The sequence below is a fragment of the Dasypus novemcinctus genome, chromosome 17 (genome assembly GCF_030445035.2).
Source record: "Dasypus novemcinctus isolate mDasNov1 chromosome 17, mDasNov1.1.hap2, whole genome shotgun sequence".
NCBI lineage: Eukaryota > Metazoa > Chordata > Mammalia > Cingulata > Dasypodidae > Dasypus > Dasypus novemcinctus.
The window spans coordinates 26,458,254-26,484,226 of NC_080689.1; the positions used below are offsets into that span (position 1 = coordinate 26,458,254).

General features: G+C 40.0%; 1 protein-coding gene across 2 annotated transcripts in view; it reads right to left on the reverse strand.

Moving 5' to 3' along the window:
• The window catches only part of DHX57 (DExH-box helicase 57), a 131,209-nt gene that overhangs the window by 61,859 nt on the left and 43,377 nt on the right, over positions 1–25,973 (reverse strand). For both annotated transcript variants that reach the window (XM_004451251.4, XM_004451252.4), the window contains exons 6-12: positions 25,082–25,260; positions 21,436–21,557; positions 20,347–20,542; positions 19,550–19,674; positions 15,297–15,430; positions 14,362–14,416; positions 10,772–10,977 (exon numbers count right to left, since the gene is read on the reverse strand). In XM_004451251.4, the coding sequence (XP_004451308.2) occupies positions 10,772–10,977; positions 14,362–14,416; positions 15,297–15,430; positions 19,550–19,674; positions 20,347–20,542; positions 21,436–21,557; positions 25,082–25,260 (1,017 nt within the window). The remainder of the gene's footprint in view (positions 1–10,771; positions 10,978–14,361; positions 14,417–15,296; positions 15,431–19,549; positions 19,675–20,346; positions 20,543–21,435; positions 21,558–25,081; positions 25,261–25,973) is intronic.

Sequence of the window (25,973 nt, forward strand, 5' to 3'; positions counted from 1 at the left end):
TTTGTTTTTTTTTTAAGATTTTTATTTTGCTTATTTATTTCTCCTCACCCCCTTGCTGTTTGCACTTGCTGTGTCTGTTCATCTTCCTTGTTTCTCTAGGAGGCACAGGGAACTGAACCTGAAGTGCGAGGAAGGTGTCCAATTGCTTGAGGCACCTCCATTCTGTTTTGCTGTCTCTTTCATTATGTTTTTCTTTTGTGTCTCTTGTTGCGTCATCTTGACGTGCCTGTCTGTTGCATCAGCTCAGTCTTGCTCATCTTCTTTTTTTTTTAAAGATTTATTTTTTTATTTCTCTCCCCTCCCCCCCCCCAGTTGTCTGTTCTCTGTGTCCATTTTGCTGTGTGTTCTTTGTCCGCTTCTGTTGTTGTCAGCAGCACGGGAATCTGTTTCTTTTTGTTGTGTCATCTTGCTGTGTCAGTTCTCTGAGCATGCAGTGCCATTTTTGGGCAGGCTGCACTTTCTTTCATGCTGGGAGGCTCTCCTTACGGGGTGCACTCCTTGCGTGTGGGATTCCCCTACATGGGGGACACCCCTGCGTGGCACGGCACTCCTTGCGCGCATCAGCACTGCGCATGGGCCAGCTGCACACAGATCAAGGAAGCCTGGGGTTTGAACCACGGACCTCCCATGTGGTAGGCGGACGCCCTATCCAGTGGGCCAAGTCCGCTTCCCTTGCTCATCTTCTTTAGGAGGCACCAGGAACCTCTGCTCCCTGCTTTGTTGAGTCTCATTATGTTTTTCTTCTTGTGTCTCTTGTTGCCTCAGCTTGCCATGCCTAGTCATGCCAGCTTGCTGTCTTCTTTAGGAGGCACTGGGAACCAAACCAGGGATCTCCCATGTGGTAGGTGGGGACTCAATTGCTTGAGTCATATTAACTTCCCTTATTGTGGTAATATAATTATTTTATGAATCCCAAAAAGAGAGCTATTTGTGAGCTATTCCTGTGGGTGTGAGACCTTTTCAATTGGACTATGTCAATGAGGCATAGATTCATTGCCTGGACTGTGTCAATGAGGCAAACACCCAGGTTGAGTCTTCATCCCTTTGCTGGGTCTAATATAAACAGAGACACAGAGAGAAACAGAAAGACAGAGGAAAAGGAAGCCACCATATTTGATCACACCATGTGAGAGAAAGGTTTCATCCACAGTTGAGCTGTGAGAAGAGAAGCCTCCCAGAGGCTCAAAGTGTTAAAGCCCAGGGAGAGATGAGTCATATACCTGATAGCTTACAGCTAAACTCAAGAAGAAAGTAGAGGAACCGAGACTGATAGAGGAGGCCTGGAAAGAGATAATCCCTACATCTAGTTGTTCAGAGATGAGCTCCAGGAGACAACAGGGAAAGCAGAGATCAGTGGCTCTCTTGTTTCATCACATGGCAGTTGATTTTGGTGAGAAGGTAGTGCCTTGAGCTGGACTTTTCACAGCCTTGGAACTGTAAGCTTTATCCCAAATAAATCCCCTTTATAAAAGCCAACCCAACAACAACCAGCAAGATGGCAGCACAGTAAGGAGCTCCTTGAGTCAGCTTGTGCTACAGGGCAGTTAGTATCACCCAGAGCTATCTAAAGCACTTGTTTAGATAAGTGAGACCAGAAGAGCATCCTGTAACATCCTTGAAAGAATGTAAGGAAGAGACTGTTCATCTGCAGAGAAGATTCATAAGCAGACCACTCCACGCCACAGAGGCTGGTGCCCATTCTCCACTGGTGGCACAAGCTGCCTTGGGAGCTACTCCATAGCTGGAATTGGAAGCTCTACTTCCCAAAAACAGGGGAAGAAGAGACAGCTGGGCACCAACTTCAGCTACTGATTAGTAAATCCAGCAGTCTTAAGTACAATCCTAAGAACAGCTAAAGTTTGAACCTGCCCAAGTCAGAAAGAGGCTGGTAGCCACCATTTTAACTCCACCCCTGGCATGAAGGGAAGTGGGACAGACTGAAAATCACTGTGCTGGTAGGGACCAGCTTCTTTCCATCCATATCAGATTGCAGCTCTAGCCTAAGCCTCAGCCCCACCTCCAGCAGGAGGAAGCTAGGGGGACCTGTGCCAGCCTCTCCAGGAAAATACAGGCCATGCCACAGAGGGTGGTAATTATCCCACTGTGGCAGCGCAAGCCACCACAGGAGCTATTCTGTGGCTGGAGTTGGAAGCTCCATTTCCAAAAACGGGAGGGAGAGATGGTTGGCCACCAACTTCAGCTACTGATTAGTCAATTCAGCTGACTAAAGTATAACCTGGAGACAGCTAAAGTTTGAACCTGTCCAAGTCTGAAAGAGGCCAGTAGCCACCATTTTTACTTTGCCCCCAGCATGAGGGGAAGCCTGGCTGACTGAAAATCACAGTGACATAGGGACTGGCTTCTTTCATCCAGATTGGACTGCAGCCCTAGCCTAGCCTTCAGCCTTACCTTGCAGGGAGGTAGCTGGGAGGCCCTGCACCAGCCTCTCTGGGTAACTGCAGGTACATTCTGGCACAGATTGAACAGTAAGAAGTCCACCAGGGCAATCGTGGTCATTTTGGACCCGCATGGCATAGATTGCTGCCCACACCTGCAGCTCCATCCCCGTCCCAGGCAGGGAAGAAAGGGGCATGAAGCTTCAAAAGTCTCTCTGGGCAACTAGAGTCTAGGCCTGCATGACTTGGATTATTACATACGGCTGTGGCTCTGTCCCTACCCCTGGCAAAGGAGAAAGTTGGGAGAAGGTTCGTTGGTCCCTTGGGCAATGTGGGCAGCTTGAGTCTCCACAGTTTACAGCACCAACTACATCCTTGGCTCCTACTACACAACCAGCAAGGGAGAAAGGGCAAGAAAGCCCTAACTAAAGACAGAAACTGCACCCAGAATAAATACATCTAGTAAGTCAGATGCCAAGATGCCAAGACACCAACAAAAAAATTATAATCCATACCATGAAAAAGGAAGATATGGCTCAGTTAAAGCAACAAGATAAGCCTCTAGATGACATAAAAGAGTTGAGAAAACTAATCATAGATTTTCAAACAAATCTCCTTAATAAATTCAATGAGATGACTAAAGAGATTGGGATATTAAAAAGACATTGGATGAGCACAAAGAATTTGAAAGCATACACAGAAAAATAGCAGATCATATAGGAGTGAAATGTGCAATAAATGAAATAAAAAATACCTGGAATCATATAATAGCATATTTGAGGAGGCAGAAGAAAGGATTGGTGAGCTTGGAGAAATGGCCTCTGAAAGCGAACATACAAAAGAACAGATTAAGAAAAGAATGGAGGGAAGCGGACTTGACCAAATGGATAGGCTGTCCACCTACCACATGGGAGGTCCGCGGTTCAAACCCCAGGCCTCCTTGACTCATGTGGGGCTGGCCCATGCACAGTGCTGATGTGCGCAAGGAGTGCAGTGCCACGCAATGGTGTCCCCCATATGGGGGAGCCCCACATGCAAGGAGTGTGCCCCGTAAGGAGAGCTGCCCAGTGCGAAAGAAAGTGCAGCCTGCCCAAGAATGGCACCACGCACACAGAGAGTTGACACAACAAGATGATGCAACAAAAAGAAACATAGATTCAGGTGCCACTGATAAGGATAGAAGTGGTCACAGAAGAACATGCAGCAAATGGACACAGAGAGCAGACAACTGTGGGGAGGGGTGGAAGGGGAGAGAAATAAATAAAAAATAAATCTTTGAAAAAAAAAGAAAAAGAAAAGAATGGAAAAAATTGAACCCATGTCATGGGTGTCTCAGAAGGTGAAGAGAAGGGAAAAGGGGCAGAAGGAAAAATTTCCCAACCCTATTGAAGGACATGGATATCCATGTCCAAGAAAGCACAATGTACTCCATCCGAATAAATCCGAATAGACCAACTCCAAAACACATACTAATGAGAATGTCAAATGCCAAAGACAAAGAGAAAATTCTGAGAGTAGCAAGAGAAAAGCAATGCCTAACATTTAACTCAATTAGATTAAGTGCCGATTTCTCATCGGAAACCATGGAGGCAAGAAGACAGTGGTGTGATATATTTAAGATACTGCAAGACAAAAACCTACAGCCAAGAGTCTTATATCCAGCAAGACTGTCATTCAAAAATGAGAGTGAGTTTTACAATATCCACAGATAAATACAAACTGAGAGAGTTTGTAACCAAGAGACCGGCTTTGCAGGAAATACTAAAGGGTGTGCTACAGTCTGAAAAAAGACAGGAGAAAGTGGCTTGGAAGAGAGTCTAGAAATGAAGATTATATAAGTAAAAGTAACTAAAAGTCTCAAAAGAGTGGTGAAAATAAAATATGACAGATAAAACCCAAAGGTCAAAATGGGTGAAATAAGAACTGCCTTTTAGTAATAACATTGAATGTTAATGGGTTAAAACTCTCCAATCAAAAGACACAGACTGGCAGAATGGATAAGAAAATATGCTGTCTATAAGAGACTCACCTTAGACCCAAGGATACAAATAGATTGAAAATGAAAGGCCGGAAAAAGATCATCCATGCATGCAGTAAGAAAAAAAAAAAAAAAAAGCTGTAGGAGCTATACTTATATTAGATGAAATAAACTTTAAAAGACACTAGTGGGTAGTGGATTTGGCTCAACTGATAGAGCATCTATCTACTATATGGGAGGTCCAGGGTTCAAACCCAGGGCCCCCTGACCTGTGTGGTGACCTGGCCCATGCACAATGCTGATGTACTCAAGGAATGCCATGCCACGTAGAGGTGTCCCCTGTGTAGGGAAACCCCACACACAAGGAGTGCGCCCTGCAAGGAGAGCCATGCTATGTGAATAAAAGTGCAGCCTGCTCAGGAGTGGCACTGCACACACAGAGAGCTGATGTAGCAAGATGACGCAACAAAAAAGAGACATGTATTCCTGGTGCTGCTGACAAGAATACAAGTGGACACAGAAGAACACATGGCAAATGGACATAGAGAGCAGACAACTAAATGTCATTAAGGTGTCAATTCTACACAAACTGATAGACAGATTCAATGCAATCCCAATAAAAATTCTACCAGCATTTAAAAAATAAATGGAAAACATGATTATCAAATTTATTTGGAACAGTAAGGGTCCTGAATAGTCAGAAATATCTTAAAAAGGGAAAGTGAAGTTGGAGGACTCTGACTTCTGGACTTTAAATCATATTACATAGCTGCAGTGGTAAAAATGGCATGGTCCTAGCATAAAGACAGACACATAGACCACGGGAACCGAACTGATGGTTCAAAAACAAACCCTCCCATCTATGGTCAAGTGATTTTTGACAAGCCTGTCAAACCCACCCACCTTGGGCAGAAGAGTCCATTTAACAAATGATACTGAGAGAACCGATATCCATAGGCAAAAGAAGGAAAGAGGACCCTTATCTCAAACTTCACACAAAAATTAACTCAAAATGGATAAAAAATGTAAAAATAAAAGCAAGAACCATAAAGCTTCTAGAAATATGTAGGAAAATGCCTTCAAGACGTGGTGGTAGGTGGTGGATTCTTCAAGGAAATAATATGAGGACTGAGATAACTACTGATGTTTAATGCATGCAGAAGTTTTTAAAAATTAACTTTAATGCAAAATTGTGGAAATGTACAGAAGTGATGGTAACACATTATAGTAACACCAGGTTTATAAATTAGAATGTGGCTGAAAAGGTTAGTCTAGGGATGTAAATGCCAACTGAAAGAAAGCTAGAGAATAATCTAGGAACTGAATAACATAGTAAATCCAGAGGTGGATGAGAATTGTGGCTGATGGGAGAGATGCAAGAGTGTCTTTTGTGAGCTAGAGCAGATGTACATCACTACTGAAGGATGGAGGGAATGTGGAGAAGAATGGGAAAAATACAACTGGAGTGACCTATGGACTGTGGTTAATAGTAATAATGTAATATTCATGCATCTATGCCAAAGATGTACTGTGTTGATTATGGGGGAGTATGGAAAAATTGTGCCAAATGTAGGCTATCAACCTGATTATACTCTGAGGATATTATAATCTGTAACAAATGTTCCACCACTATGTGGTTGTTGATAGAGGGGTGTTGTACAGGAATCCTGCACATGTGCATGATTGTTTTCTCAATTTACAACTTGTGCCATAAAAATATATTTTAGAAATAATAATAGGGTGGGTTGGGGGAAAAATATACCAAATGTCAGATAAGAACTATAGTTAGTAGTAAAATTTTTATGACATTCTTTCATTGTTTGTAACAAATGTCTTATAACAATGCAAGTTATTGGTAGTAGGTTGATGTATGGGACCTCATATGATGTATGTTTGTTTTGTAAGTTCACAACTTTTACTATATGCTTATTGTTTATGTATGTTCATATATAAATGATAGAAATCATCATCATCATCATAATAATAATAATAAGGTGGTTGGGAGAAAAATATACCAAATGTAAGATACTTGGGTTGACAATAATATTTTAAGGATGCTCTTTAATCATTAGTTAAAAATGTTTCACAACAATTCAAGGTATTGTTGGTAGGGTGAGGTATGAGAGTCTTGCATGATGTTATGTATGTTTGTTTTGTAAGTTCACAACTATTATTATACACTTATTGTTTATGTATGTTTATATATGAGTGATATACTTCAATAAATTAAAAAAAAAAAAGCCAAACCATTCCTGGTACTTTGCATCAGCAGCCCTTTGGGAAACTCTATACAGAAAATCCCAAATGATCCACAAGAAAGCCACCAGAACTAATAGGTAAATTCAACAAAGTTGTAGGGTACAAGATAAATACGCAAAAACAAGTTGGTGTTTCTATATGCCAATCTGAAAAGGAAATTTAAAAAACAATTACATTTACAATAGTATCTAAAAGAATAAAATATCTAGGAATAAATTTAACCAATGAGGTGAAAGACTTCTATATAGAAAACTACAAAACAGTGCCGTAGGAAATTTTAAAAGACCTAAATAAATGGCAAAATATCCCATGTTCATGGACTGGCAGATTTAATATTGTTGATATGGCAATACCACCTAAAAGGATTTACAAATTTAATGCAATCTTTATTCAAAATTCTAGTAGCCTTTTTTGCAGAAATGGAAAAGTTGATTCATATGGAACAGTAAAGGACATGAATACCCCAAATAATCTTTAAAAAGGGGCTGGTGGACCCACATTTCCTGATTTCAAAACTGACTACAAAGCTACAGTAATTAAAAATAGTGTGGGAGAAGTGGATGTGGCTTAGGCAACTGAGCTCCTGCCTACGACTTGGGAGGTGTTGTGGTTTGGTTCCTGGTGCCTCCTAAATAAGACAGTAAGCTGGCATGATGGGCAGGTGCAGCAAGCTGAAGAAAACATAAGCTTTCTTCTTATGTTTACAAGAAGAAAAACATAATGAGAAACACAACAAAAAGCAGGGAGCAGAGGTTCCCAGTGCCTCCTAAAGAAAACGAGCAAGACAGTGAGCTGACACAACAGGCAGGCAAGGTAAGCTTATGCGCAATGACTCAACAAGAGACATAAGAAGAAAAAAACATAATGAGAGAGACAACAAAGCAGGGAACAGAGGTGACTCAAGTGATTAGGTGCCTCCCTCCCACATCAGAGGTCCTGGGTTCAGTTCCCAGTGCCTCCTAAAAGAAACAGCATACAGCAAATGCAAACAACAAGGAGGTAGGGAGAAATAAGAAAATAAATTAAAATAAAAAATAAAAAGAATGTGTGTGGGAGAAGCAGGTGTAGCTCAGTGGTTTGACTGCCTGCTTCTCATTAACAAGGTCCCGGGTTCAATCCCTGGCACCCCCTAAAACAAAACAAACAAACAAAAACAGTGTGGGGGAGTGGGTGTAGTCCAGTGGTTTAGCACTTGCTTCATGTGTACAAGGTCCTGGGTTCAATCCCAGTACCTCCTAAAAAACAAATGGTGTGAAACTGGCTTAAGTATGGACATATGTACCAATGGAACAGAACTGAGAGTCCAGAAATAAACTCTCACATCTATGGTCAACTGATTTTTCATAAGAGTGCCAAGTCTATTCAATGGGGAAAGAATAGTCTCTTCAACAAATGGTGATGGGATAACTAGAAATACACATGTGAAAAAATGAAAGTGGACCCCTACCTCTCATCATATACAAAAATTAATTCAAAATGGATCTGTGACCTAAATTTAAGAGCTAATAGTATAAACTTCTCAAAAGAAAATAGGGAAATATCCATAGCTCCTTGTACAAGGCAATGGATTCTTAGATTTTATACTAAAAACATGAGAAACAAAAGAAAAACAGATAATTTGAACTTCATCAAAATTTACAACTTTTGTGCATCAAGGGACGTTATCAAGAAAGTAAAAGGAGAACCTACGAATGGGAGAAAATATTGGAAATAAGTTATCTGACAAGCGTTTACTATCCAGAATATATAAAGAACTGCTACAGCTCAACAACAAAAAAATAAAATCCCAAGTAAAAAATGGGCAAAAGATTTGAATAGACATTTCTCCAAAGTAAATGATATGAATGGCCAAATAGCACATGGAAAAATGCTCAACATGACTAGCCACTAGGGAAATGCAAATCAATATAACTATGAAATACCACTTCACACTCACTAGGATGGCTACTATTAAAAAAACAAACAAACAGAAATAACAAGTGTTATCAAGGATGTGGAAAAATAGGAACCCTTCTACATTGTTGGTGGGAATGCAAAATGGTGAAGCCACTGTGGGAAAGAGTTTGGCAGTTCTTCAGAAAATTAAACATAAAATTACTATATGACCTGGTAATTGAACTTCCAGGTATATATCCAAAAGAACTGTAAGCAGGGACTGGAAACCGAAGTTGAATGTCAATGTTTATACCAACATCATGCACAATAGCCAAAAGGTAGAAGCAATCCAAGTGTCCATTTATAGATGAATGGATAAACAAAATGTGGCATATACATACAATGGAATAGTTTCAGCCTATACTGATACATGCTACGAGATGAATGAAACTTGAAGACATTATTTTGGATAAAATAAGCCAGAAATTGAAGGACAAATATTGTGTGACATCTTTTATGGGAAATACTTGGAATAAGTAAATGCATTGAGATAGAAAGCAGAATAGTGGTTACCAGGGGCTGAAGTAGAGAAGGTTGGGGAGTTATTACTTAATAAGTACAAGTTTCTGCACAGGATGATGAAAATGTTTTCAAACAATAGTGGTGAAAGTTACACATCATTGTCAGTATACTTAATGACATAGAATTGCACGCTGAAAAATCGTTAAAATTGGGTAGCGGATTTGGCCCAGTGGTTAGGGCGTCCATCTACCACATGGGAGGTCCACAGTTCAAATCCTGGGCCTCCTTGACCCGTGTGGGGCTGGCCCATGCGCAGTGCTGATGCGCGCAAGGAGTGCCGTGCCACGGAGGGGTGTCCCCGTGTAGGGGAGCCCCATGAGCAAGGAGTGCACCCATAAGGAGAGCTGCCCAGAGTGAAAGAAAGTGCAGCCTGCCAGGAATGGTGCTGCACACACAGAGAGCTGACGCAACAAGATGATGCAACAAAAAGAAACACAGATTCCCGTGCCGCTGACAACAGAAGTGGACAAAGAAGATGTAGCAAATAGACACAGAGAACAGACAACTGGGGTGGGGGGGGGGAAGGGAGATAAATAAATAAATAAATCTTTTTAAAAAATTGTTAAAATTATATTTGTTATATATATTTTACCAAATATATTTCACCAAAAAGTGAAAAAAAAATGCATGCAACAGAGCAGACGATAAAGCAAATGAGGCAAAGTATTAACAACTGGTGAAATGGCATAAAGGGTTATGGGGAGTGTGTGGAGCTCAGTGGCTGAGTGTGTGCTTCACACGTATGAGGTCCCAGGTTCAATCTCTGGTACCTCCTAAAAAAAACAAAGGGTTTATGGGAATTCAGTGTATAGTTCTACAAACTCTTCTATAAATATGAAATTATATCAAATTAAAAAGTTACAAAACACTCAAGAATATAATTCATAGGGAAGTAGTTTTGGCCTGACAGATAGGGCGTCCGCCTACCACATGGGAGGTCCAAGGTTCAAACTAAGAGCCTGGGAAGAGGATTTGGCTTAACTGATAGAACGTCCATCTACCATATAGAAGGTCCAGGGTTCAAACCCAGGGCCTCCTGACCCATGTGGTGAGCTGGCCCATGAGCAGTGCTGATGTGCACTAGCAGTGCCATGCCATGCAGGGGCATCCCTCACATAGGGGAGCCCCACATGCAAGGAGTGAGCCCCATGCGCAATGAGTGAGCTCCATAAGGAGAGCGGCCCCGTGCAGAAAAAAAGTGTAGCTTGCCCAGGAATGGCACCACACACATGGAGAGCTGACACAGCAAGATGATGCAACAACAACAAAAAAAGTGACACAGATTACAGTGCCACTGACAAGCATACAAGCGGACACAGAAGAACACACAGCAAATGGACACAGAGGGCAGACAACTGGGGGTGGGGGGGGTGGGGAAGGGGAGGGAAATAAATAAAATTTAAAAAATTTTAAAAAATAATTTATATTTTACTATCTTCCAATTTTTCTATAATAAAGACATACTCCTTTCATAATCAGAAAAAAAATCCACTGGTAAACATAATAACAATTATAATAAGTACATGTTGAAAATGCTATTTTTCCAAGTTTAAGGTCGGTTCTGATGAATTAAAGCCAAAGTAACTATGAAACAAAGCCATAGTCTTCTTCAGAACCATGACTGGAAAAAATACTAGAGATTTTTGGCATAATTGTAATGTTCCCCTAGAAAGCACATTACCTTTATAGCGGGCTAGGAGCTGCTTAAAATCTAACTGTTGATCTGGTATTGAATCCTTGACAGAATCCTGATCCTGGAAGTGAAGAGAGAGCCTCAGATCTTCCTCTACTTCTTCAAATGCAGTTCTGTTGCGCCTTGCTTTAAGCTTCTCCTTTGAAATCTGTTTCATGGAGCGCATATATGGGCTTCCATCCTGTAACACATACCTGGGAAACAAAGACAAAAGAGTGTGTGTGTGTAGATCGTTGGTGTGGAACAAAATATTCACCTATTTTATCTGCTTAGTCAGCAGAATGTCCCTCTTTGTTTTGCCTGACTCGGGGGTTATCCTTCCACCAGAGTCGAGGATTCTGCTGGCTGCACACTGCTTCTGGTGGGGAACACACTGGGATGCTTTAAGTTAGCTTACAAGGACAGGAGAACAGATAAGAATTTAGGGGAAAAGTTTCCTCCAGCAGAAATGGGCATTAAAATATACATTCAAGCTGTATCCTCAGTAACACTTCTTCCCACTTCATTTTCTTCACTGGCAACCTTATCCATTTCAATTATAATTACCAGGCAGCTGATACCGCTTTGCTGAAACAATTGTTGCCTCAAATTTCTAGGAGATGGCTAAATATTGCCATAAAACTATCAAAAGATTTCAAAACTCAGTTCTGAATGGTTTAGTGTTTATTAGTGATAATACTATTAGACATCATGGTAAAGTTGAAAAATAATTACACTTGCGATCAAAAGCTCTGGATTTTTCTAAGTCTGACACTAATTAACCTGCTGTAAGGGACTTTTAGCAAGTTCATTTCAAAGGGGTTTATTTCTCCCTTTTGAGAGAAGCAGTTTGAAACTATTTTTCCTGGATGGCTTCTCAGAGTCCAAGGGAGAGGGAAGGGAAGGGGCAGAGTAAGCATATGGAGGCTCTGTCTCCCCTTCTACCTTTTTCAGCCAGACCACTCCCATTTTAGCTCTCATTTCTTTATGATTTCCTGTAAGATGTCATTCTTGAATTGTAGCTTAATAAAAAGGTCTGAAAGCCACTCCCTTATGATTCTCTTTGATTCCCACGCACCCCTTGCCTCCATTAAATGCCACATTCTCCTTTCACATTCAGCATTCATCTGTTCATTTAACATTTATTAAATGCCTGCTTTGTGCTGGGACTGTAGTGATGGGGGTGGCATGCAGTATAAAAATGAACATAGGGGAAGCGGCTGTGGCTCAGCTGGGCCCCCATCTGCCATATGGGAGCCTGTGGGTTTGTGTCCTGGGGCCTCCTTGCGAAGGCAGGCTTGCCCGCATGCCACAGAGAGCCACCGGCCCGCAAGCGCCACGGAGTGCTGCCCGGCCTGCAAGCGTCAGGGAGAGCCGGCTCAGCAAGGTGACGCAACAAAAATGGAGATAAGTAAAAACACAGAAGAGCACACAGTGAATGGACACAGAGAGTAAAACAGCAAGCAAGCCACAGGGGGGAATAAATTTTAAAAAGTAAATAAATAAATACAGACACAGAAGAATGCACAGTGAATGGACACAGAGAGGTGACAGCATACAAGCGGAGGGGGTGGGAATGAACACAGGGAGCAAACGTAGCTCAAGCAGTTGAGTGTCTGCTCCCATATATAAGGTCCCAGGTTTGATCCCCGGTACCTCCTAAAACAAAAACAAACAACTAACAAACAAATGAAAAAACCAACTTGGGGGAGCCAATGTAGCTCAGTGGTTGAGCGCCGGCTTCCCACACACAAGGTCCTGGGTTCAATCCCAACCCTGGTACATGAAAAAAAAAGAAAAAAAGAAAAAAAAAAACATTTTCAAAGAAATTACAAACTGGTGGGGGCACACCAAAACAACTCACCATACTGTAAGGTGGATGGAAAAAAAAATGTCATTAGAGCATACTTAAGATTTCTGATAAAGAAGTGATTAATTTATACTAGAAAAAAACGGAAAATTTCACAGAGTAGCATTTGAGCTAAGAGTGAAGAATTAATAGATAAGGAAGAAGGAGAAAGGAATAAAGACATAATGTAGTCATGACATGGCATATTTGAGAAATTGCCAGTAGCCTGACAATGCTAAGCTTGTGTGGTAGAAGAATAAAGTAGAAAAGGAGGCTCAGTGTAGGCTGGGGTCAGATGATGTGGGCCATGCCACGAGAGTCCATGGAGTGTGGGTAACAGGGAGTCAGTGAGAAGTGTTTAAGAAGAGGAGAAAGGTAAACTAGTTGAAAGATGATTTCCCCCAGAGATTCATATTCAGTGGCAGTGAGGTAGGGCCCAGAAAATAATAGGGAGAAGGAAAAAAGTCTGAGTTGAGTTTGAAGTGCCAGACACCAAGGGTTATTTTCATCCTGGAGCTCAGGGGTAAAGAATGAAGACACTGATCTGGGAGTTCTTGGCATGGAAGTGATAGGTGAAATCAAATGAGTCTAAGATAGCCAAGGCAGAATTTGATAGTGAGAAGAAACAGTATGTGGATGAAATCTTGGGGCATCCTCAAAGTTAAAGTGTAGGAAGAGGCAGCAGGGCTATGAAAGGAGAGAAATTTGGCATTATCCAATGGACACTGCATTTTTCTCCCTAGTACTGAAACTATACAGATATCTTAGCTTTCATATTATACCACAAACTCCTTGAGAGCATAACGATGATGATAATTATAGCTAACAACAGTCATAAAACATTTGCTATGTGCCAGGCACAGTTCTAAGTACTTTACAAGTATTAATTACAAGTATTCATTAATTAATCCTTACAACAATCCTGTAAAGTAGCTACTATTAATACACTCATCCTTTATATGAGGAACCTGAGGCTTAAAGAGATTAAGCAACTTCCCAAAGTTACAGTTAGTAAGTAGGCTTTTAAAAAAAGATTGATTTATTTTTTCCCCTTCCTCTCCCCTCACCCTATTGTTTTTGCTGTCTGTGCCCATTTGCTGTGTGTGATCTTCTGTATCTATTTATCTTTTTGTCATTTTCTCATTTTTTCTCCTCTAGGATTCACCAGGATTTGATCCTGGGTACCTCTGATGTATAGAGAGTTTCCCTGTCAGCTGCACCACCTCAGTTCCTGGTTTCTGCTGTGCTTCACCTTGACTCTCCCCTTCGTTTCTCTTTTGTTGCATCATCATTCTGCTGTGTGACTCACTCGCGCAGGCACTGGCTCACTGCACGGGCAATCAGCAACTGTGTGGGCACTCAGCTTGCCGCACGGGCACTCAGCTCATCATGCAGGCACTGGCTCACTGCGCAGGCACGCTTTCCTCTTGCTTTTCACCAGAAGGCCCCAGGGATCGAACCTGGGTCCTCCCATATGGCAGGCAGAAGCCCTATCACTTGAGCCACATCTACTTCCCAAGTAGGAGGGTTTACATCCTGGCAATCTGTCTTCAAAGTCAATACTCAATATTGCCTATGACTTGCAAGTAATTTGTGTAGTAAATATTTGCTGAACAAAAGGGGAGAACAAATGCTCAAATAAAAAAATTTGGAGAAAGCCTAACACATTTACTGGTATCCTAGCCCACTAAGGGAAAAAATAATAATTCTGTTTTCAAAGACTTTTACTGAATCTTAGTATCTTCCCTACCTTGTCACAGCAATTGCATCTTCCAGAAAAAACTGATCAACAGGAAATGTACGACCTAGAAAAACAAAAAAATAAAATAGAAAAAGGCTCAGAATATATGTTTATCTTGAAAAGTATGTATATGTAAAATTCTATTAAAACAAAGCTGGATATACAATATGGTACGTTTGGTGGCCTTAAGTATAAAAAAATATTGCTGATGATAAAAATAGAAGGGATAGATTCTAGATAGTATAGAAAACAGAATATATAGGTGGAATGTATGGATGGAAAAATGATAATTTGTTAAAAAAAACTTTATTTTTTCTTTAACCTTTCATTACCTATTACTCCTATCTCGTCCCCCACGTCCCTCCCCGCAAGGGACCTTTTTATATTCAAACAATTATATTCCAAATCAAGCGTATAGTTTTTTTTTAAGTCTACTGTCAAAATTGTCTATAACTAGAATGATACAATCAATCAGTGCTTCCAAATTATCCCTTTGGTACTCAACTACAGAAGAATATATAAAAGCCCAGAGTGATAAATTAATCCCACAATGAGATTGTGGAAGCACCAAAAGGAAAACAGACTATCTAACTTCACTTTCTCCTACAGTGGACCAAAATCCTGAAATCTAACAGTATTCAGCAAGAACAAACATGCCATAGAAAGACATAACTTCTCTTCATGACAGATGACCACTACTTACATTTTTATATTAAACACAATAATAAAGACTTTACAATAAATTACATACAAAATTAAAATCTCACAAATGGATATAAGGTTGACTCCTTATCAATTTCAATGGATGGCTGTGATTTCATTTGTTATAAATTGATCACTTCTCTAGAAAGAGGTAAAATACCTATTGATTTATTTTTCAAAGTAACTTTAAAATTATATTTGCTTATTAGATTAATACATATTTAATGATGCATTTTAATCACCTGGTATAGTAATAACTGGGCAGGAATTAAAATATTCTGAAAAGAGCTCAGCATTTAAGGTCGCACTCATTAGAATAACTTGAAGGGTTGGCCTCTGCAACACAATGTCCTTCAAAACTAGCAGCAAAAAGTCACTAGAGGAAATAAAAGAAATACCTGAGGATCAAAGAAATTCAATATATGAAAATGAATAACTTTAGATATAATGTGTGCCAGTAACATGTGAAAAAGTCATAACACTAATGGAAAAGATGACTTAGTGTTATGCAGGTTATCAATTCTCCCCCAAATAAACTATAAATTCAGTGTAATACCAATCAAAATACCAATAAGATTTATTATTAAACTTGACAGAGCTACTTCTTGGTTTCCACAGACACAAAAAGCTATACAGAAATATTTTCACTACAGCATAGCATTGTTTAAAATAGCAGAACTAGAACTACCTAAATGTCCATCAACAGAAAAATGGTTAAATATAGTATCACCCATTCTATGAAATAACAGAAAGCAGATAAAAGGAATAAGGTAGAGCTCTAGACAGTGAACGAAACAACTCTAAGACATAGTGTAAGTGAAAAAGAAAACACGATGTAGGATATGTACTATAGATGCCAATACCCTAACTTGTCTCCCTGCTTCATCCCTGGCCTGCTTGCAATCCACTCTCAATACAGGAAACCAGTAACTCTGTTCAAATGAAAATCTGTGCCACTCTTCTGCTCAGTCCTTCAGGGATTTCTCAATAGAGCCCATACTAACAAAGCCCTACATGACATGATCTGTACCCCCACCACTCATTTCCTACTGTTTACCACCTTATTCACTTGGCTCCAGCCAATGTCATCCTTGCTGACCTTGAGGCAAGTGCCTCAGGTCCTTGGCACCTGCCATTAATCTGCCTGGAATAAGCTTCTCCCAGACATTGATAAAGATAGCTCCCTCATTTCTTTCAAGTCTTCACTCAAAGTTAACTTCCTTCTCAATGAGGACACCCTAAATAAAATTGAAAACACCCTCCATCCTGACAATTCATATCCTTCTTTCCCTGCTTTCTTTTCTTCTTAGGACTTTACAAATTCTGTATTTTTAAAAAATTTATCTTGCTTGTTGTGGGCTCCCCTACTAGAATGTAAGCTCCATGAAGAAAGGGATTTTGGTCTACTTTGCTCACTATTCCAGTATATAGAACAATGCCTGGCACATAGCAGGTGCTCAAGAAACAGTCATTGACTTACTATATAAATTTTGCATAAAAAACAAAGCAAATATATGTCAATGTTCAGCACCATATTACCAATCTGATCACTATGGTTACTTCTAGGGAGGAAACAGGAAATCATGTTGAGGTTTAAGGAAACTTACTTTACTGTTTTTTTTTTTTGTTTGTTTGCTTGTTTTTTTGAGGTACCAGAGACCAGGGATTGAAGCCCGGACCTTGTATGTGGGAAGCCAGTGCTCAACCACTGAGCCACATCTGCTCCCCTATCTGTATTATTTTAATTTTTTACTGAGAACATATTTTTTGTATTACTTATGTAATTTCTGAGAAAGTGAACTGAAAAATACTTACGACAAGTAAAATAAGGGCAATAAACATCTTTCTACACCAATCTTTGTTCATATCGCTAATTATTTCCTTATGATAATTTACCAAAAATGGAATTGCTCATGACTTTATTTCCAAATTGATTTTATCTGCAGTATTTTTTCCTTTGTTGGGTATCCAAATATATCCTATTGACTTTAGTTAAATAAGGTAACTAGAATAATATTGGTTCACCATTATAACAAAGGTACCACACTAATGCAATGTGTTAGTAACAGGGAAAACTCTGTATGTAGGAGGAAGGTACATGGGACTATATTTTCAACATGATTTTTCTATAAATCTGTAACTGCTCTAATAAAAAACAGTTCAATTTAATGAGCTAATTTAATTACATTTATGCCTTTTTCTTTGTTTCTTTCTTAGGGGAAGGGGGACTAATCTAACAATAATAAAATGGTCAAGTAATTTATAGTATGTCCATAGTTTAGAACTTCCTGATGCAATTAATAGTAATTTCAAAAGTAATTCATGTTACGGTACTGACTATGAGATCAAAAGCACACAACTATTGTAACCCCAACAGTGTTTGAGGTGATAAATCTTTCTACCACGTCCCTCCCCTAACTCCCAAAACATTCTCAAAAGAAAATAAATGAAGATGGTAACATGTAATTAGCAATTTAATAAAAAGAAGAAACTCTTCTTGACACTTTGAAAATCTTTTAGAAAAGTTATCTCTATGATCAGAAAATTTATAAAAACACAACTATAACTTTTCTATTCTCAAGCGTTAATGCTGTCTGTATTTTTACTGAATTTGGTTCCTACATTTTACTATTTCCTGCTTTTTTAAAATTAAAACTAGCAAATATCCCTGCCACCCCCTCCTTCTTATAATTTATTCACTTATTTCCCGGAAGACTGGTATTTGTTAATGTCTTTTTCTTTATTCAGATATGAAAATTAAAAAATTTTTAGCTGGTGATATTCTATAAATTCTTAGCTTTTATAAAAATCTTTCTCTGAGAACACTACTGCAGCCAGGAACCAGATCCAGTGCTATGCTCCGGTTTCTCTGAGCTTGGGGACATATAAATGTTATGAAATCCAAAGTTATTCTTCATACTCAAAATTACACTGGACATAATTTTGTCTAAAATTTTTATTTGCTTTTATAATTCAATCATTTAAATACTATTAGGCTGTTAGAATATTTCATATGGCTTCCTCTTCCCAGTTATGAGTGATTCTGTTAAAATGTTTATTCTTTCAAATATTCATTTCTAACAAATGACTCCCCCCGCCACTCATTTCCTTTGTTTTCTGGGGTCTCTAAAAAGAGATTATTTTTGTGAAAGATTTCCAGGGTATCCTGTATAGACAATTATGATTTATTATTGTCTGGTCTGGGAATTATCTCTTTATTTTTATCTATTTTGTTTTTTCTGAAAGTCTTCTTCAGTGTCTAATTACTTCATATTTCCTATTTACTAACATATTAGTATATTTATTTCTTCTAATAGTCTTCTGGTCACAGGTCTTTCCTGTTTAGTTCCTGAAAACATTTTATCAGCAGTAGCTGGTGCCTCTCTTCAAGTTTGTTTTTAGTTTGCTCTCAGCTATTTACTGCTTCTTCATCAGCCCACATCTACTTCCACTTTCTAGATTCGTCTCAAAATATTTATAATAGTATAGTGCTTTTGAGAAAACCTCAAAATTTCATGGAACCTTCTCTCTTCTTCCCACCAATTTTATTTTACTGCTCTAAGGCATGATCCCAAGACAAACTGTGGTTAACCTGGCCCTTCCTTATAAAGACTTGAGAAATCCAATTTTATGCCTTTACCCTTTCATGACTTCTCACTGCATTAAAATCAAATCCAAATGCTTTATCATACATGGTATACAAGGCTCTCAAAGATCTGGCTCCTGCTTCTTCCTCTACTTGCCATTTCCCCCCTCATTCACTACCTAGCAACTGCTCTAAGCTCACTAAGCCCTTTCCCACAGCAGTCTTTGTGCACACTGTCCTGGCCCCCATTTACCAAATGGGACTCCTTTTCATACTTCAGGTCACAATTTAAGTGTCCTCTCTTCAAGAAATATGGTGTCTGACCATCTTAAGAATCTCTCCATTATTCTCTATCACAGCATCTTATTTATTCCTTCACAAGACTTTATTTGATTTGTAATTATTTACTTGTTCACCTGTTCATGATTTGTTTTTCCTACTTGACTGTACAAGAGATGGGGGACCCTATGTGCTTGTTCACCACTGTATCCCCAGCAACTAATATAGCTCTTGCTACTTAGATCAGCTCTAATAAATATATGAATGACTGTCAGGACTCAATGACTGACGGAGTGAACAAGGAAGGAAGCACTATGTTGTCTGATCCATCAGCTACAGCATGGTTTACACCTGCCATTCCTACCAAGTAGAGCACCCAACTCGGCAAGATGCCCAGTAGAGTGTTAAGTATCTCCTGTTAGAAGATATCCACCCTTATTGTGATGAATATGCTGCTCTCCTAGCACATACAACCCTGCAGGAAAGCAGTTCCTTTGCTCTAACCTAGGCCTTCATAGGTGAATTAACATCAGTATCTCTATGAAGCCGATTTGGAAGTAGGACAAAATTCTCTCAGCCAGGTCTTCGTTTTAAGTGTGCAAGTATTCATTTGGAAAATCTTTGTCTTACCTTTCTTCTGTCCTCTCATGAACTTCATCAACAATGATATGGGTGATTCCTTGTAGAGCTGAATCTCCTTCTAGCCTTCTCAGAAGCACTCCTGTGGTGCAGTATAACAGTCTGGTGGCTGAGGACTTATATGTAACAGGACAATAGAAAGCATTCATGACATTTTTGAAAAAAGGGAAATTGTTTCCTGACAAGCAGTTTTGAATGGGTAGGAATAAAGAATATTGAAAACAATAGCAGTTCCATTTACTATGAAACCATACTAAATGTATAGTTTCTTATTGGCTACAAAAATAAAAGCTTTTCTGCTTCATACCAAAATTTTAAGTTTAAGACTCTCACAAGAAGCATTAAAATTTATTATAAAACAAGAACAACAGTTGAGTGAAAAAATCAATTCTGAATTTGTCTGCTCTTTATTTGGTTAAGTGGATTAAGTCCCAGGTTCAAGAGCAAAACATTTACAAGATTACTTATGCCAAGAGAGAATAAAAGCCTTTAAGAGGAAATTACGCACAACTAAATAAGAGCTTTTATGCCAAAATATTTCTAAAAAGACTCCAGCCCTACTGAAAGCACTCATCAATTTAAAATGACCTGAAAGTGTACATCTCAAATTTCCCCTGTATCTCTAGACCCCAAAAACGCTTTATATTGACAATTGTATACTTCTGTGGAGTGGGGATAGCTCAGTGGCTGAGTATGTACTTCACATGTATGAAGTTCCAGGTTCAATCCCTGGTATATTTCTGTGACTGTATATTTCTGTCACTAGGAAGTAAGCAGTGCATACAAACCTTGACACTCTCTAACCGGATCTGGTATCCTACCGTCAGACCCACCCTTTCTGCTCGCTCTTTGGCAACACGTTCAGCGACAGAAATTGCAGAGATTCGTCGGGGTTGGGTACAGATGATGTTAGCCACCTTCTCAGGTGGCCCATTCAAAGAATCATCCAGAATAAACTGTGGGATCTGTGTGGTTTTCCCACATCTGTATGTCAAAACAAACAAGTCCTAAAATGAGAGTTTTCAAGTGCTAGTTAACCAAAGAAGTGATCACATGCAATGAGGACAGTGATAAAGCTAATGACAATAAAACCTGTTCAGCTTCAGTTTCTAAAATGACTTATTATCTAGAGCTGGTAAGTCCTAAGAATTTGTACTCAGAGTAACAGGAAAATCACCTACTAGTTCAGTATCATTGGTATTATTGAAGAGATATAAGATAAAGGGCTATAAATGCCACTAGGAATGGGAACTTCTCTACATATGGATCCTAAAGAAATAGGATTAGCTTATGATTATGAACATACTTTATATTTCCCCCTCTTATATGTATTGACTTGGCTATTAGTGGACTGAGGTTAAAAAAAGAAGAAACTAGGAGAGACAAGGTGACTACTATATCAGTGAGTCTGGGCGTAAATGTAATTTTAAAATTATATATCTTTGAATAAAGAACTACAGTAAACCTGCAACTTATCCCTGCTGAATAGACTCATAACATATGGAGAGGGTGAAAATGAAAAATAATAAGCCTTACAGTGTTCTTAAAAGAATAAAAGCTCTAAGGAAATCGAATAAATTCAGATAGAGGAAAAGTTGTTAAGCTAAATGTCTTAAAACTATTCTTTAAGTTTAGAAATGGGACTTGTTAGGTCCTCGGCTGGGCCTCTCACCTTAAAATTGTCTAGCGATAGACAAGGACTATAAATTCCAAGATACATTTCTGAGCTTTGTTTTGTTTTTTATAATATTGATCTATTGGCTACAGAACTGGCAATGTTAGCCTTTGGGAAATAGTTAATAGGACAACACTTAAATAACAACAATGACTGGTTATTTATAGATTAAAGTTGAACTACAAGTAAATTGCATTCTTACCCAGTCATACCACTTATGACAAGCACTTGGTGCTTGCTCAACAATTTAAGAATGGTTTCTCTTTCTTCCCAAGCAGGTAGTGATTGTCTTTCTTGCAGAATTGACTGGAATTGTCTGGAAATCTAATAGAATCAAAGGTAGGACATCAGTTGGGTTGCTTTTTTAAAGATTTATTTTATTTATTTCTGGATTCCCACTTCCCCACCACTGTTTGCACTTGCTGTCTGCTCTTTGTGTCTGTTTGTTGAGTGCTTGTCTTTTTAGGAGGCACTGGGAAGTGAACCTGGGACCTCCCATGTGGGAGGGAGGCCCCAAAGGCTCCTCTGCTCTCGCTTGTTGTGTCTCTCATTGTGTATCCTCATTGTTTCAACTCACTGCACCAGACCATTGCATCAGCTTGCTGTCTTCCTTGTTTTCTTTAGGGGGCACTGGGAACTGAACCTGGGACCTCCCATATGGTAGTAGGCTCCCAACTGCTCGAGCCACATCTGCTTCCCATTTGGGTTACTTTTTTTTTTTAGATTTATTTATTTATTTTTCTCCCCTCCCCCCTGCCCCAGTTGTATGTTCTCTGTGTCTATTTGCTGCATGCTCTTCTTTGTCCGCTTCCGTTGTTGTCAGTGGCATGGGAATCTGTGTTTCTTTTTTTTGGTTGCATCATCTTGTTGTGTCAGCTCTCTGAGTGTGCAGTGCCATTCCTGGGCAGGCTGCACTTTCTTTCGCGCTGGGTGGTTCTCCTTACAGGGCGCACTCCTTGCGCGTGGGGCTCCCCTACGCAGGGACACCCCTGTGTGGCACGGCACTCCTTGCACACATCAGCACTGCATGTTGGCCAGCTCCACATGGGTCAAGGAGGCCCGGGGTTTGGACCGTGGACCTCCCATGTGGTAGATGGACACCTTAACCACTGGGCTAAGTCCACTTTCCTAATTTGGGTTACTTTTAAATCACCATTCATGAAGCTCTGAATCTGGACTCCCATAGTCAGATCCACCCTTTCTATTTTTTTTTTTTTTAACAACTTGTTCAAAGACAGAGATTACAGAGATTTTTGGGGATTGGGTGCACATGACCTTAGTCAGAAGGCTGCTCAGAGAAGTGACCAGAATAAGTGTGGTTTTCTTACATCTGAATGAAATGAAGGATCTTATAAGAGAAACAAACTCTTCTTGCTTAACAAACATACAGTTCTTTCTAGCAAGTCTCTACCCCAGTGCTGTCTAACAGAACTTTTGGTATTGACAGAAATATTATATATCTCTACTGTCCAAGAGAGCACCCCTAGCCACATACGGCTATTGAGCACTTGAAAAATGGCCAGTGAGACTAAAGAAATGAATTTTAGGGAAACGGATTTGGCCCAGTGGTTAGGGCGTCCGTCTACCACATGGGAGGTCCGCGGTTCAAACCCCGGGCCTCCTTGACCCGGGTGGAGCTGGCCCATGCGCAGTGCTGATGCGCGCAAGGAGTGCCCTGCCATGCAGGGGTGTCCCCCGCATAGGGGAGCCCCACGCGCAAGGAGTGCACCCCATAAGGAGAGCCGCCCAGCACGAAAGAAAGTGCAGCCTGCCCAGGAATGGCGCCGCCCACACTTCCCATGCCACTGACGACAACAGAAGCGGACAAAGAAACAAGACACATGGAAACGGACTTTGGCCCAGTGGTTAGGGCGTCCGTCTACCATATGGGAGGTCCGCGGTTCAAACCCCGGGCCTCCTTGACCCGTGTGGAGCTGGCCATGCGCAGTGCTGATGCGCGCAAGGAGTGCCGTGCCACGCAAGGGTGTCCCCCGCGTGGGGGAGCCCCCATGCGCAAGGAGTGCGCCCGTGAGGAAAGCCGCCCAGCGTGAAAAGAAAGAGCAGCCTGCCCAGGAATGGCGCCGCCCACACTTCCTGTGCCACTGACGACAACAGAAGCGGACAAAGAAACAAAAGCAGACAAAGAAACAAGACGCAGCAAATAGACACCAAGAACAGACAACCAGGGGAGGGGGGGAAATTAAATAAATAAATAAATCTTTAAAAAAAAAAAAAAGAAACAAGACACAGCAAATAGACACAGAGAACAGACAACCGGCGGGGGGGGGGGGGGGGGGGGATTAAATAAATAAATCTTTAAAAAAAAAAAAAGAAATGAATTTTAAATTTGATTTAATTTTAACTAACTTAAATTTAAATAGCCACATGTGGCTAGAGGCTACTCCATTGAACAACATAGTTCTACACAATATCTGATTTTTTACCTAATTCAATAAAAGAAAGAACACTTACTGATGGGTTATTTTCAGGTGACCATATCTACATAACGAAGACTGACATCTAGTGGCCAATGTTATAAATATTGAATTGCACATTAAAATTACGCAGTTCTGAATAAAATAAATATATAGTAACATGTCATTTCCTGCATATAATTTTAAATTTTTTAGGAGGTACTGGGATTGAACTCAGGACCTCGTACATGGGAAGCAGGTGCTCAACCACTCGAGCTATATCCATTCCCCAACCTGCATATAATTTTAACAAATAAATTCATCAACTCCAAACACATTGATCAGATTTAGTATGTAGTTTTTTGTTTCTTCCATCTTATTATTTATGATGCAATTTTATCTACATTTTGATGTTCTATGGGTATTGCACTGTACATATGATAGTGTTATACTGTGTCAAAATTCAGAATCAGAGAACTTTAAAATTGGAAGGGCTCTGAGATGGCATCTAATCCAATCCCCAAAGCCCTACATTCAACTTTGCCCTAATAATTCATTAGTGGGTTTGTTTAAAATAGTCTACATGTGAATGTTGTAAACACAACTTGGGTTTTGGCGAAAGAAAGAAATTGACTTGAACTGCTACTTACTAGCTATGCAACCCTGGGTAAGGTATCCTCTGAGCCTCTGAAATAAGGTCAGAGTCCTTCCTGATTCTTCTCCTTTTATACACTGATTTTTCTAATGTAAATCACAGTATTCATTTTCCTTCTCCAAATCCGACTGTCTATCACAGTAACAAAGCTACATGATTCTGAGACTATTTGGTGTGTATGCTTGTGTGATAGTCATCAGACATAGATTTTCTAAAAACATCTAGAACATGCACTCAAATTTGCTGTGGTATGCAGAAAACTCTGACCACTCAGAGTGAACGAGAACAAAAAGTATGCAAGGGAGGATAGCTAAAGCTTCCTAATTTCTAAATCCCTTCACCCATATGTTAGGAAGGCAGGGAAACGGACTTTGGCCCAGCGGTTAGGGCGTCCGTCTACCATATGGGAGGTCCGCGGTTCAAACCCCGGGCCTCCTTGACCCGTGTGGAGCTGGCCATGCGCAGTGCTGATGCGCGCAAGGAGTGCCGTGCCACGCAAGGGTGTCCCCCGCATGGGGGAGCCTCCACGCGCAAGGAGTGCGCCCGTGAGGAAAGCCGCCCAGCGTGAAAAGAAAGTGCAGCCTGCCCAGGAATGGCGCCGCCCATACTTCCCGTGCCGCTGACGACAACAGAAGCAAAAAGCGGACTAAGAAACAAGACGCAACAAATAGATACCAAGAACAGACAACCAGGGGAGGGGGGGAATTAAATAAATAAATAAATCTTAAAAAAAAAAAAAAAAGGAAGGCAATACTAACCATTCTCTCAGCATACCCTACCTGTTTTATTCGGAACTGCTTGCAGATTTTAGCATTTTCAGCATGGAATGATTTTGCCTGCCAGTCATATCTTTTGGAAATCTTTTTCTTAAGGTTCACATAGCTTTCATTCTCCACAATAACTGGTGCAGGACCTTCCTCCTCATCTGCCTCTTCCTCAGGTTCTGATTCCTTTTTGACTTGAAGGGGATAAGAGGAAACATTTTCATTCTGGAGCCCTTTCTTAAGCAAAGGGGAAGTCCCTTTTCAACAACGTAACCATAAAAAAAATCATAAAATGGAGAAAAAGTTTAAGCTTGAAAAATGCAGGGTCATTCATTTCAAAACTACTACTTCTGCTAAAGATGCAAGATGAATCTTCAGATAAGCTTTACTCAAGTATAAACAGTTATCATCAAACCAAATTAAAGACAAATAAAATAATGGCATGCCTTGTTAATCCAGTAGACTCTCCGCATTCAAGGAATTTGTCAAAGGTTTGACTCTTTGCATGTGTCCCTAAAAGTCCATGACACAAAACAACCCCAATGTCCATCAACTGATGAATGAACTGATAAAATTATTGCTGAATAAACAATAAAATATTATTCAACAATAAAAAGGAATGATGTACTGACACAAGGTACAACATGGATGAACTCTGGAAACATTATACTAATTGAAAGAAGGCAGTCACAAAAGGCCACATATTGCAAACCCACAACCACAGAAAGTAGAGTAATGGTTGGCAGGGGCTGGGGAAAGGGAGAAATGAGGAGCAACTGCTAATGGCTACAGGGTTTCTTTTTGGGGTGATGAAACTATTCTGCAATTTACAGTAGTGATGGCTGTACAACTCTGAATAAACTAAAGACCAATGAGTTGTCTACTTTAAAAGAGTAAATTTTATGGC